This window comes from Abrus precatorius, unplaced genomic scaffold (assembly GCF_003935025.1).
Source record: "Abrus precatorius isolate BTA unplaced genomic scaffold, Abrus_2018 Scaffold10, whole genome shotgun sequence".
Taxonomy (NCBI): Eukaryota; Viridiplantae; Streptophyta; class Magnoliopsida; order Fabales; family Fabaceae; genus Abrus; species Abrus precatorius.
In genome coordinates, this window is record NW_020874292.1 from 6,236,631 (window position 1) to 6,252,689 (window position 16,059).

The following is a 16,059-nucleotide window of genomic DNA, read 5'->3' on the forward strand; positions in this document are numbered from 1 at the left end:
TGTTATGGAAGTGAAGTTTCTGAGCTGTTTACCGGGTCTGATGTAACATAGGACATTTGGCAAACAGCTAATTTTAATTTTATTTATTTCATTTGAATCATGTCATGAGTCATCCCCAAAATAAAAGGGTTTCTAGCAATGTATGGAATGTTTCTACGCTTTGCACGATCTTGTCGTTATATATGGCCACATCGACACGAATTATTTCCTGTGACAGTAAGATACATTGAACCTTTCCACGTTTGAGATTTGTCCCTTTCCACTTTTGACCAACTTCCTCAGTTAAAAAGGATCAATTTTAGCTTTTTTTATTTTTTATTTTTGGAGAGGGACAAAACAAAAAGCACAACCATAAAAAAAATAGACAAACTAGGAAAACGCAAAGAAAAAAATTACTACAGTATATAATTTTATATTTGTTCTTTTAAAATTACTTGAAGTAACTCTGTATCTCCGTATATTTTCAATACCTAAACTATAACTTTCATACTTCTCTTTATTACTTAAGTTTAATTAATTGAAAAATGATTTCTCAGAACCTTTTTATGACATAATAAAATATAAATGTCATTATAAAATTAAAAAAAATATTTAAATACGAAACTACAAACAGATCATTCAATCGTTATACAACAAACAAGAAAAGAAATCTAAAACTTTAATTTTAACTTCATACACACACATATATTCAGTTAGAATTTGTTAATATTAAGTGTTAATTTTATACACTTACACCACTTAATAAATTTTTATATATAAAATATGAGATTAATCAATTAAAACATTAGTTTATTTTTTTTATCAAGTATATTAAATTTATAAAAAACAAAATGAATAAATATTTGATCATATTGCTTTATTTTAATTATAATATATTTTTAATATATAAATAGATATCAAATTTTAAATAAACTTACTAACATGTCTAAATTATATAAAATTTAATATATATATATATATATATATATATATAATTATAAAATTAATATATGTTAGATTTTATAAAAAGTGATTAGGTAACGTAAATATCTAAACTTAACACTATTATCGACAGATTTTGTAGTTTCAAGTTTAATATCTAGAAATGTAATTGCATTTATTCTAAACGTTTAAAATTTCTCAGTCTGAAAGGCTCATACATAGTGGGAAAACTCATTAATTCAAATAAAATAGTTAATGATAATTTTAGAGTTAATTATCAGAAAGAAAACAACAACAACAACGATAATAATAATAATAATAAGTTAGCTAAGTTTTTCTCAAAACGATTCATCTTTATTAAAAGTGAAAATATGATCTCTTTTTGAACATAACAGGGAGGAGTGTTTAAAATAAATATAAAAGACATAACGATGCTATTTCCTTTTTAATTTGTTAATATTTTAAGCCATAACAACCCCAAAAATAATTTTAAAAAAATGTAAAAGGGTACAGAAAAAGAAGTGTGAACTGAACCTTGAGCAATCGTGAAAGGTAAAACGACCTTTATCTTAAACATAAAGAAATATAAATATGTTGTTCATGTACAAATTTTTAAATTAATCACTCATAGAATACATTCTTCTGAAACGTTAAATTTAACCCTTTTTTGCAATGTAGATAATAAAATTTAAACTAATAATTTCTTAAATGTCTGTTTCAGTTTTTTTTTAAAATTAAAGGAATTAGTTTATTAAAAGATATAAAAATTTATGCTAAATAGATAAGTAAAAAACAATTTTTTAAAGGAATAATTAAAAACCTTCAGAACATTTTAAAATTAAATCATTAAAACATTTTTGTTGAGTTTAAATAAACACTAAACTACTGAATTCTTTTTACTATTTCACTCAATTTATTTGAATATATAAATATAATAACAATACCAAAGTTAAAATGCATCAATTAATATTGAACTTATTATAGTGAGAAAAGCGCGTTAATCTATATGCGTATTTTGATTTTGATTTTGAAAGTTTTGATAATTAGAATTTATTCAATGTACTGGCGTATTAACTGATATTACCTGTCTGCCAATTCTTTTTTATTATTTTCCACTATAAAATATAATAATAATGTAGAGTTTTAATTTTTTACAAGAAATGTTTAACCAAAAAACTATAACTGAAAATATAGGCATAAACAAATATATATATATATATATATATATATATATATATATATATAAGTAGTAGGAACTATTTATATTCTTTTTAATTTTCTAAAAATAACTAACTCTACAAACAATTAATGTAGTCGTCTAATAAAATGGACGTCAAGGCAAGAAACTTCCTTCGGAATAGCACAATTAACAAAATATGTGAAATTATATGTAATTAAATAAACAAAAGTTACAGAATATAATTACACATTTTGATGTTCAAAAGCAAAAATGAAATATAAAAACTCTAAAAAAATTGGTTTTACAATATTATATAACAGCAGTTTTTTCTTTTACTTTAACGTTTTAATAAATATAAATAAAATTTGTAACATATTGAAGACAAAGTGAGTAATATTTTCGGTACGTGTTAAGTTGAAATGAAGTTTTCTCTTCTATTCACAGTTAATTGCAGGGTCATTTTTTATATGAAAAAAAAAACTAAAATACGATGTTTTAAAAAAAATTACGAAAACATGAGATTTTTTTAAAATTACCAATGACAAGATCGTTAGTGATAATTTTTGACCAATTTGTTTTATTTTTATAATTTCTTAACATTTTTAAAAAAAATGTTATTTACAATTTTTAAATCCTATAATTTTTTAAAAAAAACACTATATATATATATATATATATATATATATATATATATTCAAATCCTATATTTAAAAAATATTCCTTAATTGTATATGAAATAATATGTCCATTTTATTTAAAAAAATGTGGACAACACTTATCTTCATAGTGCAGTCATCGTTATCAAACATTACAAAAGATTATACAAAAATAATTGTAATATTTTCAGCATAAACAAGTATAAAATTTTATTATTTAAATTTTGTTGAAAAAATATAAATTTGTTTATATATTATATAAATAATATTTTTTAAATTTTTATTTAATAAAATAATGTTATTATATTATATCAAATATATTATGTATTATATTCACCTTTTATTTTATTTATGTATATAATAGTTGAAGAGAGAAGCGTGGAAATGAGGATAAAATTGTAACTAAAATCATAAATCAAATTTATAATTTTAAATAAAAATATTATTTTAATTATTTTTTAAAATAAGATAATTTTATACATATAATAAAACTTTAATTTTTATATCATAAATAAATATCTTATAATTTTAGTTGTAATATTATGACTATAGTGTAAAGTATAATAATACTTGTATTTATATATATATATATATATATATATATAATAGTTGAATAATATATATTATAATAAAATAGAAAATATATGAAAAATGAATAAAATAAAATAGTCAAAATAAAAAAAAATAATCTTCAATTTTGTAACTAAAGATTAGAGATAAAAACTTTATATATATATATATATATATATTAACATAATTTTTAATTAGAAAATATCATTCTTGAATTTCCTTAAATTAATCTTATATTTCATAGCAAACAAATGATCTTAGATAATATTAAACCAAAGCATTGGATATATTGTTCATGTACACATAATATAAATATAAATATGATTAAGCACTTTAAAATAAGCCTTGGGAATACGGCATTGAGAAGTAATTATCAAAGTTATGAAGAAGATGGGTTGCACAGGGCTATCGACGGATAATGGATTGCTATTTAAACTAAGAAAACGAAACCACAGGCCACAGGGGATAATCGAAAATATAAAATGATTTATAGACCAATAACATCTCCACAATATGCATCGGCGTCTCCTAAAAAACAAATAATGGTATCATTCTCTCGATTGTGCAAATCCAAAGTTGTAGGGACTAGGTAGCCCCTACTAGCTATATTACGTCATCACCATGACGTCACCTTCACGTCTCTGATTTTGCCACGTAGCTCAGTGAGGATCCTTCGCTGCATCCTCCCCGAAGGTGTTTGGAAGTATCATTCCAATTCCAAAGCAAGCATTTTATATATTAACTAATATTTTTTTTATAAATATCCACTTGCAGCATGCTTTAGTCTTAGCATTGATAAAACGCTAAATTCTCTTAGTCTTTGCAGTATCTTTCACTGACTCATCTATTACCATTCAACACAATGGATTACTATTTTGGAAACCCTAATCCGAACCCTTGTAACCGTCACTCTGCCGTATTAAATATGGCTTCTCCCTTCTCCGAGTTCATGTTATCTGATTATCTCATGCTCGATGATGTTGTTGATCATCAAGAGTCTTGGTCCCAAAGTACAGAAACTGAATCATCCGAGAAAGCAGCTTCCAGCGATGCCAGACACGGTGATGCAACCTCCACCACCACCAACATGCAAGTGTTTCTCTCCCTCTCTCGCTCTTTTATTTAACAAGGAAATAGTACACTGTCTATTATATGCTACTTTATGTAGAAAAATGTTTCTTAGACATCTAATGAGATGAGTAAACCTGGAGAGAGATAGAAAGAGAAGAGAGAGAAATGATAGATATGGTAAATGAGATGATGTGATAGGAAGAAAAAATAATAATATGGAAGAGTTAAACAACGTTAGAGTGTTTATAAATAAAATGTGTTTATGTATGAATATTTATTAATATTTTTGAGATTTTAAGCAATTGTTTATAACTGTTGATATATAATGTATAATTTGACAGAAAATGCAAAAATAGTGGGATTAGGCGAAAGAAGGTAGAAGTTAGCCAAAGGGTCACGTTTAGGACCAGATCGCAGCTTGAGAATATGGATGATGGATATAAGTGGAGGAAATACGGCAAGAAGTCAGTGAAGAACACTCCATACCCAAGGTAATCGATACTAATATATAGTTAATGCATATTATTGCTTTATTTCAGTTTTCTTCCTGCGTCATGAATGCGATCGATGTACTCAGATTTAATGTTTTTAAAGTAGGTGAATTTAGAAGCATGTAAATTAAAACAAAGCAATGTGTGTAGTCAGTGTAGACATGAATGGAGGGGGAAATCGGGGAATCATGTCAACCACTGTTAACTAGGATAGGGTAGTGGGCCTGACTGATAGATAGATAAATATGAATGTGATGGTGGCGGATATATACTGCTAATTAATTAATGGAGGGGACAGGTATATATGTATACATGATTGTAGTGTTGTCCATGGACCCATATATTTAGCCGTAGATGTATGCATTTTTGGCTGCTTAAGAAGCAACTGGTCTAGTATTAAATAAAAGTAGTTTCATTTGCAGTGTTTATATAGGACAATAAAGTAACTATTCTCTCTTTGTGAACATGTGTATGTGAGACGAGACCGTGACGTATTCACTCACTACGATCTAACGACTAGTCCCTGTTAAATAATTGGCACTTTTGCAGACTCAGCTCCTTCGTCTCTTTGCCTAGAAAAGATTAATACGAAGAAAAAGGTAGCTGAACTAAACGGAAAATATTTACTAGTTGTAATTTAGTGTACGGCAAGATATAGACTACCTTTACATAAATAGTACTACTATAATTTGATTAGTTACTGCAAATATATTTTGAAGGTTGTAAACTCCTGTTTAAAAATATTTTACATTTGCTAAATAAAAATAGATACCATCACCTAGTTTTAGTTAGCAAGACTCACCATATGATATCGTATCCCATCCCCTCTACGTAGCGGTTAGCCACCATCTTATGACTTTGTGTGTGTATATATATATATATTGTCCTTGATGGCGTTACTTAGTTCTATTATTTTGTGTAGATTTGGATTCATGATTGATAAGAGATTCACATTCACATTTATTTTAACACTATTATTTGTTATAATTTTGTACTACCTTAATGTTTTTTAAAAATATATTTAAACGGTGTCTGAAACATGCTATTTATTGTTATAAAAAAAATGCTATATATTCATTTAATTAGTCAACTTTCAGCATAATAATTAACTGTTCCATTTATAACCAGTTGAGTTTCAAATCATTGACGATTACAGGAACTACTACAAGTGTTCAGGTGAAGGATGCGATGTGAAGAAAAGGGTGGAAAGGGATAGGGAAGATTCAAGCTATGTGTTAACGACATATGATGGTGTGCACAATCATGAGACCCCCAGTACTGCGTACTACAGCCAAATGTCCTTGATGCATTCTAGTGATTGGGCGCTGCAGCCTTCTGTAAACTCATCCTCTATTTCCTAGTCATCTGTATTACATAGCTTGTCAACAACCATTACCATATGTATACTGATTATGTACATGCCAATAGACGCTGAATGGCACCCAACACCAACTATAAGCACCATTCCAGCACCTTGTATCTCTTATATATATGTTGTTACTTATCACCGTGAAAGGATCAAATTCTTATTTTTATACTGTAATGTGTCTAATTAATCATCGCACTGTTCAAGCCTTCGTTTTGGAGTTTATATATATGCTTATCAATCATATTAAAGTGTTCCATATTGACTCTTTAATCTTTGATTTATCTTTAATATGGTATCTAGTCAATTTTAACCTTGTTTGACTCGTATAGTATATTCACATTATTGGGCATGACGAGAGTGTGTTAGCCCAATTCGTTTCTGATGTATCTAGGTTTGAGGGTATAGTGTTTGCCTTTTCAAAAGTGCACTTGATGTGGAATCTGACACAATGGCTTGTTTGCATCATGTGACAACAATGCAATAAGATAAGAGCTGAACCATTTTAGCACAAAGCAATATGGTTAAGTTTTTCACGTGGACAGAAAAGAAACAGCAGAGGAGAGGCTTAAAGGCTGTAGTTATCATAAGTGCGGGCGAGGCATAGATAGATAATATATTGTATTCCAATTTTCACTACATATAGGAAATCTCCTTAGAGATCTTAAATATTCGATGGCCTTTAGATAATTTGTTTATGTAGAAAAATATAGAGCGACACCACTAATCAATATAAAATCTTGTATATAAAAATTTTAAGTAGATAAATCTGGATTAAATAGAATGCTATCAATTTGAGGCAACGAAAAACCAATACACTGATAACTGTTTTATAACTCACAAAAACGAAAAATACATCGTTTTGTACGAAATAACAATATAAATTTTTGTTTCATGCAATAATATATTAAAACTGTAAAAGGCAGATAAATATAATTTATATTCTTAATCATATATATATATATATATATATATATATATATATATATATTAAAACTGTAAAAGGCAGATAAATATAATTTATATTCTTAATCATATATATATATATATATATAAAGTGATTATATGTAAAATAAATTGTATAAATTAAAATTTAATTTGTTAACTTTTTTTAGTCTTTTAAATATTTATGATATTAAATTCATCTTTTAATATTGAAAGGTACAAAAATAATTTTTATTTTGATTTATAAATTAAGAAAATGACTAATTTAGTAACACTTGATAAACTTATTTAATATTATAAATTTTTAATAATTAAATTGATATTAAATAAATATTTTCAATGCTAAATAAATAATGTAATGTTTTTCAAGTTATGAAAACATTTTATTAAACGTATACTTAACCTAAATAAAAATTCTACTTAATGTTATTAATAATTTATTTATAAATGATTAATAATATAAAAAATAATTGAATATTGTATAAACTTGTACATTATAGGAATATAAAATTTAGTTTATAATTAATTATATTTTGATTAATATATATTGTCATTTTCGTACTTTAAAATCTTAAAAATTATTATATTTATTATTTGCGTACTGTATCACATTTTTTCTAATGCTTGCTCGTATCCGTGAGAGGCAGCTGAGTAGAGGTTATTCTGCAGAAAGTTGAATGGGTATATACAGTAGATCCACAAATACCAGTGATTTATCCACAAGATGCCAGATAAAACACTAACCACCCAATTACTCAGCATATTTTAATAATCAAATTAAGTACAACAGATATTCAAGACTAATCACATGATATTGCAAACCACAATTGAACAGAGGGAAAAAAGTAACATTATTGCAAATCATTCAGGTAATTGGCATACAAACTCAGAGCCTTTAAGTACTAGCAAATAGCATACTCAAGGCTATTGGCATATTCAATTAATAGTACCTAACAGTTCTTGGCTAACAGATGCTACAAAACCTTTCTTTGTTTTATTATGAGGCCATGATTAATTTGCCTCACACACAAAAAAAAGTTTGAACTTAATTCTAACTATATATCCTAACCAAAATGTCTATTCTCCGTGTGTCTCTATCGAATCATTAGCACCCAAAAAATGAACTCGTACAAGCATGGTGGTATCATTGCAATAGAGCATTTGGATTCTTGAAGGAAACCTTGTTTTATAAGTTTCTTCCTAGCCTTAAGAACAAGCTCCTGATTTGCAACTTCACCATTAATCTTCTCAATTATATAGCCTATATGGCATTGCAAAATTAAATCTCCATAAACTACGTCAGAAAATCTAGAAAGACTTGTCTCTGCATGCTATTTGGTAACTCTGGCAAGCACTCAACAGAATTCTACCATCTAAAAGGCTACTCTTATATTGATCCACCATACATACCTTCCCATATTCATCATATCTACGTTGGAATCCGTTCAAGTCAAAACTCACGGACTTCTTCACTTTTAAGCTCATCTTCCCAAAGATATCAAAAAGTGTAGCTCTAAGATTCCTCAGATCTGTATCATCTTTCCAAACTTTCTGCTTGATTATATCACACAGAGTTGAAAGAGGCAAGGATCTATTTTTCTTATAGCCATAGCCAACAGCCCAACCGTGTTAGCTCCCAATAGAAGGACAAAACTTACAATCACAAAAGTATGCAACTACATAATCTATACAAAGACGAGAGTAACTTTAAATAGAGGTTGCTTAAAAATAAGGAATTGTTGCTTAGTAAGTTATGTCATTAAAATTAATGTGAAAAAAGAAAAAAAATATCAAAAAGAGATAATTACTTAATTACACAACTAACTACTATTGAAATAAGATCCACACACGCATGGTGTGTGTGAATATGAGGTGAAAAAAATATGCAACTCTTTTTTAGTACACGTCCTATTTTCTAGGGAGTAACAGTTGCTTGTTTAAGCAATTTTCTCTTTTTTATTATATCTTTTTTTTATTGAACTCTATAACCTGCTAAGCAACATTTCTTTATTTTTAAATAACTTTCATTAAAGTTGTACTAAGAAGTCTAGTTGATATCCGATGACAAAATTAAAAATTAAAAATTAGAAAGAGGGAGAAGGAATAAATAAAAGAGAGAATTAAATGTATTTGATGAATGAAAAGAACGGATGTTTTTTGTTATCCATATTGAATTAGATTTTATTTAAAATATTGTTTCTCTTATATTAATCAAATTGAAAGTTTAGAGTAATTTTATAAAAGAATTAAATAGAATAATAACAGAATTATTAGATAATTAATACGTGTCTTATATATTATACGTTTTAAAAATTCTAGTAAAACTTAACAAATTAAAGTAAAAGAAAAATACTAAGTAGAAAATATATTGAATTATAAAAGATATGTAGTAATTGATTCATATAAAAGTTAAAATATTTTTAAAAAATATAGAAAATGTGCATTAAATGAAATCGACGAAAATTATGACACTATAGATTAGTTTCCTCAAGTTTTGTAGACCTACTTCTAAGCTAAATTAATAACCATAAAATAAAATAAAATAAATGCCGTACCTATCAACCTGCCAGTAGTTGTAATAAATAACTTTTAAACTTTTTATTTTAATTCAAAAAAGACCAATTCTCTATAAAAATATTCATACAAAAAACATCGTCTTTATTCTCCTTATACATGTAATAACCAACAAATTTTAGGTTGATAAATTTTCTCGTGTTCCTTCTTATATTGCAAGGGACAGATAGCAAAATAGTAAGTTTAATAAACTCTACATAAGTGATGATGAGTTTTATTATATATATATATACATAACTTTTCTTTCATAACACGGGATAATTAGCATGGGAAAATTCAAATCCATATTTGTAGCACACTGAGAATTGGTAAGGTAATGTCCTAGTTTAAAGCTATTGCTAGTTTCCTTGATTTTTTATTCTATTTTTCCAATTAATTATGGCCACTTGTACAATTGCACTTTGCACACAATAACTATGATTAATCTAAATCAATACGAAGTTTGTAAGAATCAATATAACTGAAGTCTGCAATCTTCAAACTTCATCTCCACTCCAATTATGTTTCACCTTAGGACCTGTGGGTCCTTCCTCTCCAAGCACTTCACTTGGCAAACCCTTTATAATCTTTTCTAAAGCAGATTTTAGCTTTCCAGGCAATACCTTCTCAATCTTCTTCAGCTCCTCGTCTATGTTATAATCAATTTTAGGACCCCATTCCCTGAAATAGTTAAGCCATGATGGCTCTATAACTGCAGACCCCAAATACTCTGCAGAAACCAATTCAAATGCCCCCATATCCATGACCATGTCGCCCTTAGCTGTATCATTCCTTATACCTATGCTATCTGCACCTTGAAGATTAAGGCCAGCATGTGGGTATGATGCATGGCCATGCAAAGAAGAATAAACCACAGGTTTGTTGCTGCCACTTTGGAACTCAAGTTGCGAGGAATCAACCCATGTACCCTTACTGTGTTGTGAGAAATATACTTGACATAGTTGACCATTGAAGTTGCTTACCCTTAACGTCACATGCTCCCAATCACCTACATGTTCACCTATCTTCCCTAATTTCACGGTAATGAACTCAACTTTTGCTCTTGCTGGTCCATTGAATGGGTAGAAGACCCATAATGCAATGTCAGTGAAGGTTCCTCCAAGCATTGGCTTCACATGTACATAAGTTTTGGCACTTTGCAAATCTCCTTTCTTGACCCTCTCTTTGTTGGTTGCATCAGCAGGCAAGTCCAGCCAATAAGCACCATCATTGTTAGGATCCTGAGGGAGGTTAGTTCCATTTGGTGCTACTGTTACAGGATTTGACTCCTGTCCTTTCTTATATAGTAGTGCTCCATTGGAGAAAAACCAATTGACAGAAGATGGAAGGTATTCTTCATCAGGATGCAAGTACATACTTGGAGGGTACACTTGGAGTATTGCCTTAATTTGTTGCAAATTAGGCATGTATTTTGGGAGAGTATTGGTGTTTTTCAAACAAGCAATAGATGAAGGGTTAGTATTCCCACCATTTTGTGCATTAAAAGTGCCTACGGGAACACCGGGAGCTTGAATTCCCCTATTGCTTGGTCTAACATCATAAACATTGAAGCTATCTGATCCCCAAATCCATGAATTTGTCTCGCATTGGTCGGTGAGGTCTGACCTGACACACCTGATTTTGTCAAGGGAAGGCTTATCTGGTGTGGTGGTCACAACATGGCCTACAGGTTTATAGCCATTAGGCGCTGTTGGTAGCCAAACATAGATAGGACCATCTTGGTTAATCTTCAGAGATGCACTATTCCATACAAGTGTGTAATCAATTGGTTGCTTTAAAGTGGGGTTACTGGCATTTGTAGACACATCTTTTGCCACAAGGACCCATCCAAAAAGAGGCTTGTTGTTGGGTTGGCTGTAGCTACCTAACATAAAGAATCCTTGAGGTATTCCTGTTGGTTCAAACAAGGTGAAACCTTGATTGTCTGGTCCACCACCATGGGTGCTCCAAACTTTGTTGAATGTTGATACTTGAGACACTTGCAGCTCACCCAGATCAATGATTCCATTTGCAAAATTACCACCTGCATGAGGCAATTCAACACTAGCAATAATCAGCATGCATTTACTAGACTACATCACAACAAGGAGCAAATATGACAATCACATAATGGATATACCTGGAGGCCAAGCAGATGTTACAACAGGAAACTTGAATATGGTATCAATGGGGAGTGCTTGCTTTTTCTTGAAGATATTTCCTGCACAACATGTGGTAAGACAATTACCCATCGTTGGTTTTTCCAAAGAAGAATGATTGTCGAAGTATGGAGACTGGCTATTATATAATAGTATCGATTTTTGCTAGAGGTTTAGTATATTCCTTCGAGCATAATTGTGAAGGTAGAAGGGTCTTCATATAAATATAAATATAAATACAAAGGGTGCCCCAAGGATGAGTCGTACAAGGAAGCTAATTTGGCTACATAGCCAAGTTTCTAAACATTGTTCAACTTCACTTGTACACCAAGATGTTCATTAGACTATTTGCTTGACTTGTTTACCTTGTATCCCTTTCCATGAAGGAAGATGTCAATCTGCGTATGTGACTCTGATGTGGGGCAACCATCCAGGGGTCCTTTTTCTCCTTTTATTATGTACTTGTTTTGTATGGCAAACTACATTACAAGTATCCTACGATCCCATAAGTTCGGATTTGTGTGTCCAAATGTCTCCCATAATGAGATGGAGCAAAAAAAAATTATTTGGCATTTATGTGGAAAACACCTTCAACTTTGTTTGTCTACTGAATATTTAGTGGTGATTGTTGAATTATCATCATCCATTGTATTTGCCTCACTTTTTATTGACAGAGGGGAAGAACTAGTGGAAAACAGGGTACTCTGTTATATATGATTAAGTACATAGTTGTATTCATTATATTAACATTACGTTACATAACCAAAACTTACATGAAAAATTGAAATATCAATTTATAAATAACAGGTGATGAAAAATCTGTGAGATGATAGGCAAATCAAGCAAATTTCAACATTTCTGTCAATATTATTTTTGTTTCATGAAGAACGCATGATGTTTAATGGAATCGAATTTCTATTCTCTACAAGTTCAAATCATTACGGATTATCAATATGGTTTAGGAGAATCCTACACAAATACAAACTTAAAAACTCGTATCCTTGCCTCGTAGAGCTACAGGTTGCGTTGATAGCAAACTAACGAGTGAATACCCATTTTAATTTTTCAAATTGTAAGCTTCAATAATCACTCTAGTGTTTCACTTTACAAAAATTTATTTTAATTTCTGACTCTAAAAAAATCCATTTTAGCAATGAAAAATAAAGTAAGACAAAAATGAATAAATTTTTAAACACAAGAATAAATGTGAAATTTTTAAAGACTAAAACAAAGTATTTACTCACAAACTAAACTAATCGTACGGTTCAAGTTAGCTGCAGCATCAAATATAAAAAATGTGCAAGCAAGATCTTATAAAACACAATTTAACAAGAAACTGTATTAAGCCAAACAAGACTTGGAGGAAAAATTGTCTGTCTTAGTTTCCTTTTCCTCCTTTTTGTCAAGTTTCTTCACCTACGGGCTAACTTTGCATTAAATATTCCCAGATGTGGGAATATTCCAAAAAGTGGGGACACAAATGATGCGACTAATTGCAGATAAAGTAAGCATGGAATGCTAATCACATATAATCCAATGTTAATACTTGTTTAATAATAGGTTGATTATTTTCCTCGCCGATGCTGATATTTATGCATATAAGTTTGTTTGTTTCTTTTATGTACAACTCTAATCCGTGTAAAATATCTAATTAATTGCAACACGTATAAATTGATCTTCAAACATTTTGATTAATAAAATTGGCAGTAATTGAAAACTACGAGTTTATTTATAACCCATAAATTATATATATTACAACAAATTGAGATAATATTACCTTTTTATTTGGCCTAAATTAAAACTTTTTACTTTGTTAAGACTTTGTTGAAAATTACACTTTCAAAATATATTTGTATGGATAATCTAGAAAAGAAGTAGAAAAAAGCATAAAGAATTATTAATAAAGTATCTGTAAAACTAAAAAGAAAATTTTATCATCCTCTAATATGATCAATTGTTCATAAATATGGGATCTTAAAGAAACAATTTAAAAAAAAGTGAAAGTACTAAAAATAAAAGTGTTAAAGTGGATGAGTGACCATGTGAAAATATTATAATAACACCTATAATAAAAAAAATAACTAAAAATTGTTAAAGGTAATCTGATTACATGTTAAAAAAACTTTAGAAACACCCTGAATAGAATAGATTGTATAAATTTTAATCCAATAAAAAGAAATTAAAAAAAAAGAATTTTAGATAAAATTATTAAAAGATATTTTTAATTAATTAAATTTATAAAAAATTAATTTTTAACCAAGTTTAATATGTATAATTCTTATAAGCAAACCTCACCAGATGGGATAAGACTTTATCACTATTGTTGATGATTTAGAAGGAAAAAAAACTCAATTTTTCAAAATTATTAATTACTATTAGTGACCATTAACCAATTTTGATATTAATTGACTGATTTCTAAAAATAAAGCGATTACATAAATATTAGCCAATCCTAAGATCCATTGGTTAATCATCCAACAAATAGTTCAATTTTATAAATTATTAAATGTGTGTTGGAAAATGTCATATACCATTACAATTTTACTAGAGAGGATGAAGAGAAACTGTTGGAGAAGATCCAAATACTAGCTGAGGTTGAGTTGGTGTAACAAAATAATGATGCTATCAAGAGCAAGTATATTTGGACAAATTTATTCTTGTTAATACTAGAAAAAGTTTATGTGCATTGGATGTATAATTTTCATTTAAACAAACTTTATAAATAAATTAATTAAAAAATAATAAATATTTTTATTATTAAAATAAATATTTTATTATCTTAAATAAGAATAAGTAAAAAAGATAAGAATTCAAATTAAAAACAAAATCATGAACATAATAACTGAATCAAGACATATAGTTTTTATAAATATAATGTTTTAAAATTTAAAAACAAACCTAAATTAATATTTATTAATATTTCAATTATATATTTATAGTCTATATATTTAGAAAAATAAAAATATATTCAATTTAACATAGTATATTAAGATTTAAAAGTTAAATTAAATTATGTGACTTAATAAAAATAATTTTTATTAAAAATATATAATATCACTGAACTCAATTAAATACGCTTAAAAAACACATGCCAGTGAGAGAGAGAGAGAGAGAGTCGTGCGCACTCGTACTCAAATTTTACGTGCGCCTCAGGCCATCACAGCCCCCAATTAATATTCTCTTTAATAAAATGAAAGATATGAAAAGGATAAAATTATACATATTTAAATTACCTCTATATTTTATATTTTTTTCATATTTTTTAACTCCATCTCTGCTCATTTTACGCCTCATTTTAAGTGTGAAGTACCATTTTCCTATAAAAATATGTATATAATTTCCGTCTCTTATCTCTCTCTGCAATGTATTAAGGTATTCTCCTGCAATATGATAATATTCACTTGTAATCTGAAAAACTTACATATTTACTATTTTTTAGGCATCACCATCATCTCTAATCATAGTTTTCGCAGCCTATATTATAAAAGAGATATTCCAATATATTTTTTTGGTACTCCCCTGTATTCTTATCTAGAGAATAGAGATCCGAATAAAATAACAGAAGAAAAATGGCCAGCACAAAGGAATCAACGAAACAAGAAAAAATAAAGTAACGAAAAAATGTGAAAGAAGTACCTGGAAAACGCTTCCATGGTGCAGCTGCAGGAACCCCCATTGCCATGGTTGCCCAGAGGAACACAACACAAATGAACCCCACATTGAGAGCCATTTTGTGATATTTTTCAAAACTTCAGATCTCTGAAAATGTTAGTAAAAACTGTTGACCCTTGGAAAGTCTTGCAGTGTCTGGTGGCAGTTCACCGCAACTGCAGGAAAAGCACAAAGTTTGGTTGTGGTGGGTACTGCTCACTAATCACTTCAGGTTTGCTTTAAATAAATAATAATGGCTAATGGGGATTCGTTGGGTATGGGGTGGATCCACTTTCTTGCTTTTCATAGATTCAGCCTCTTATGGCCCTGTCTCTCCCTCTTAAATTAAAGTATTTTTAAAAAGTTGAGCATTATTTTTTTCCCCATTTTGCTTTCCCACTTTTGGTAACGATGATTCGTTATATGTTTCTTTCTCTGTTTTCTTTCTTTTAATGATTTTTTAATTTGTATAATATTACATAACAAAAAATATTTA

The 16,059-nt window shown here is 28.7% G+C and overlaps 2 protein-coding genes across 2 annotated transcripts; one reads left to right on the top strand and one right to left on the bottom strand.

Moving 5' to 3' along the window:
* Positions 1-4,189: 4,189 nt before the first annotated feature.
* On the top strand, positions 4,190-6,250 carry LOC113850557 (probable WRKY transcription factor 50). The gene is made up of 3 exons (XM_027481131.1): positions 4,190-4,422; positions 4,740-4,889; positions 6,046-6,250. Exons 1-3 carry the CDS (start codon positions 4,190-4,192, stop codon positions 6,248-6,250), a joined length of 588 nt encoding a protein of 195 aa, XP_027336932.1.
* A 3,854-nt stretch (positions 6,251-10,104) lies between these two features.
* On the bottom strand, positions 10,105-15,870 carry LOC113852892. The gene is made up of 3 exons (XM_027483289.1): positions 15,549-15,870; positions 11,894-11,974; positions 10,105-11,797 (listed from the first exon to the last, which is right to left on the bottom strand). The coding sequence occupies exons 1-3, from the start codon at positions 15,640-15,642 to the stop codon at positions 10,251-10,253; spliced, it is 1,722 nt and encodes a 573-aa protein (XP_027339090.1). The 5' UTR covers positions 15,643-15,870; the 3' UTR covers positions 10,105-10,250.
* Between the last annotated feature and the right edge of the window lie 189 nt (positions 15,871-16,059).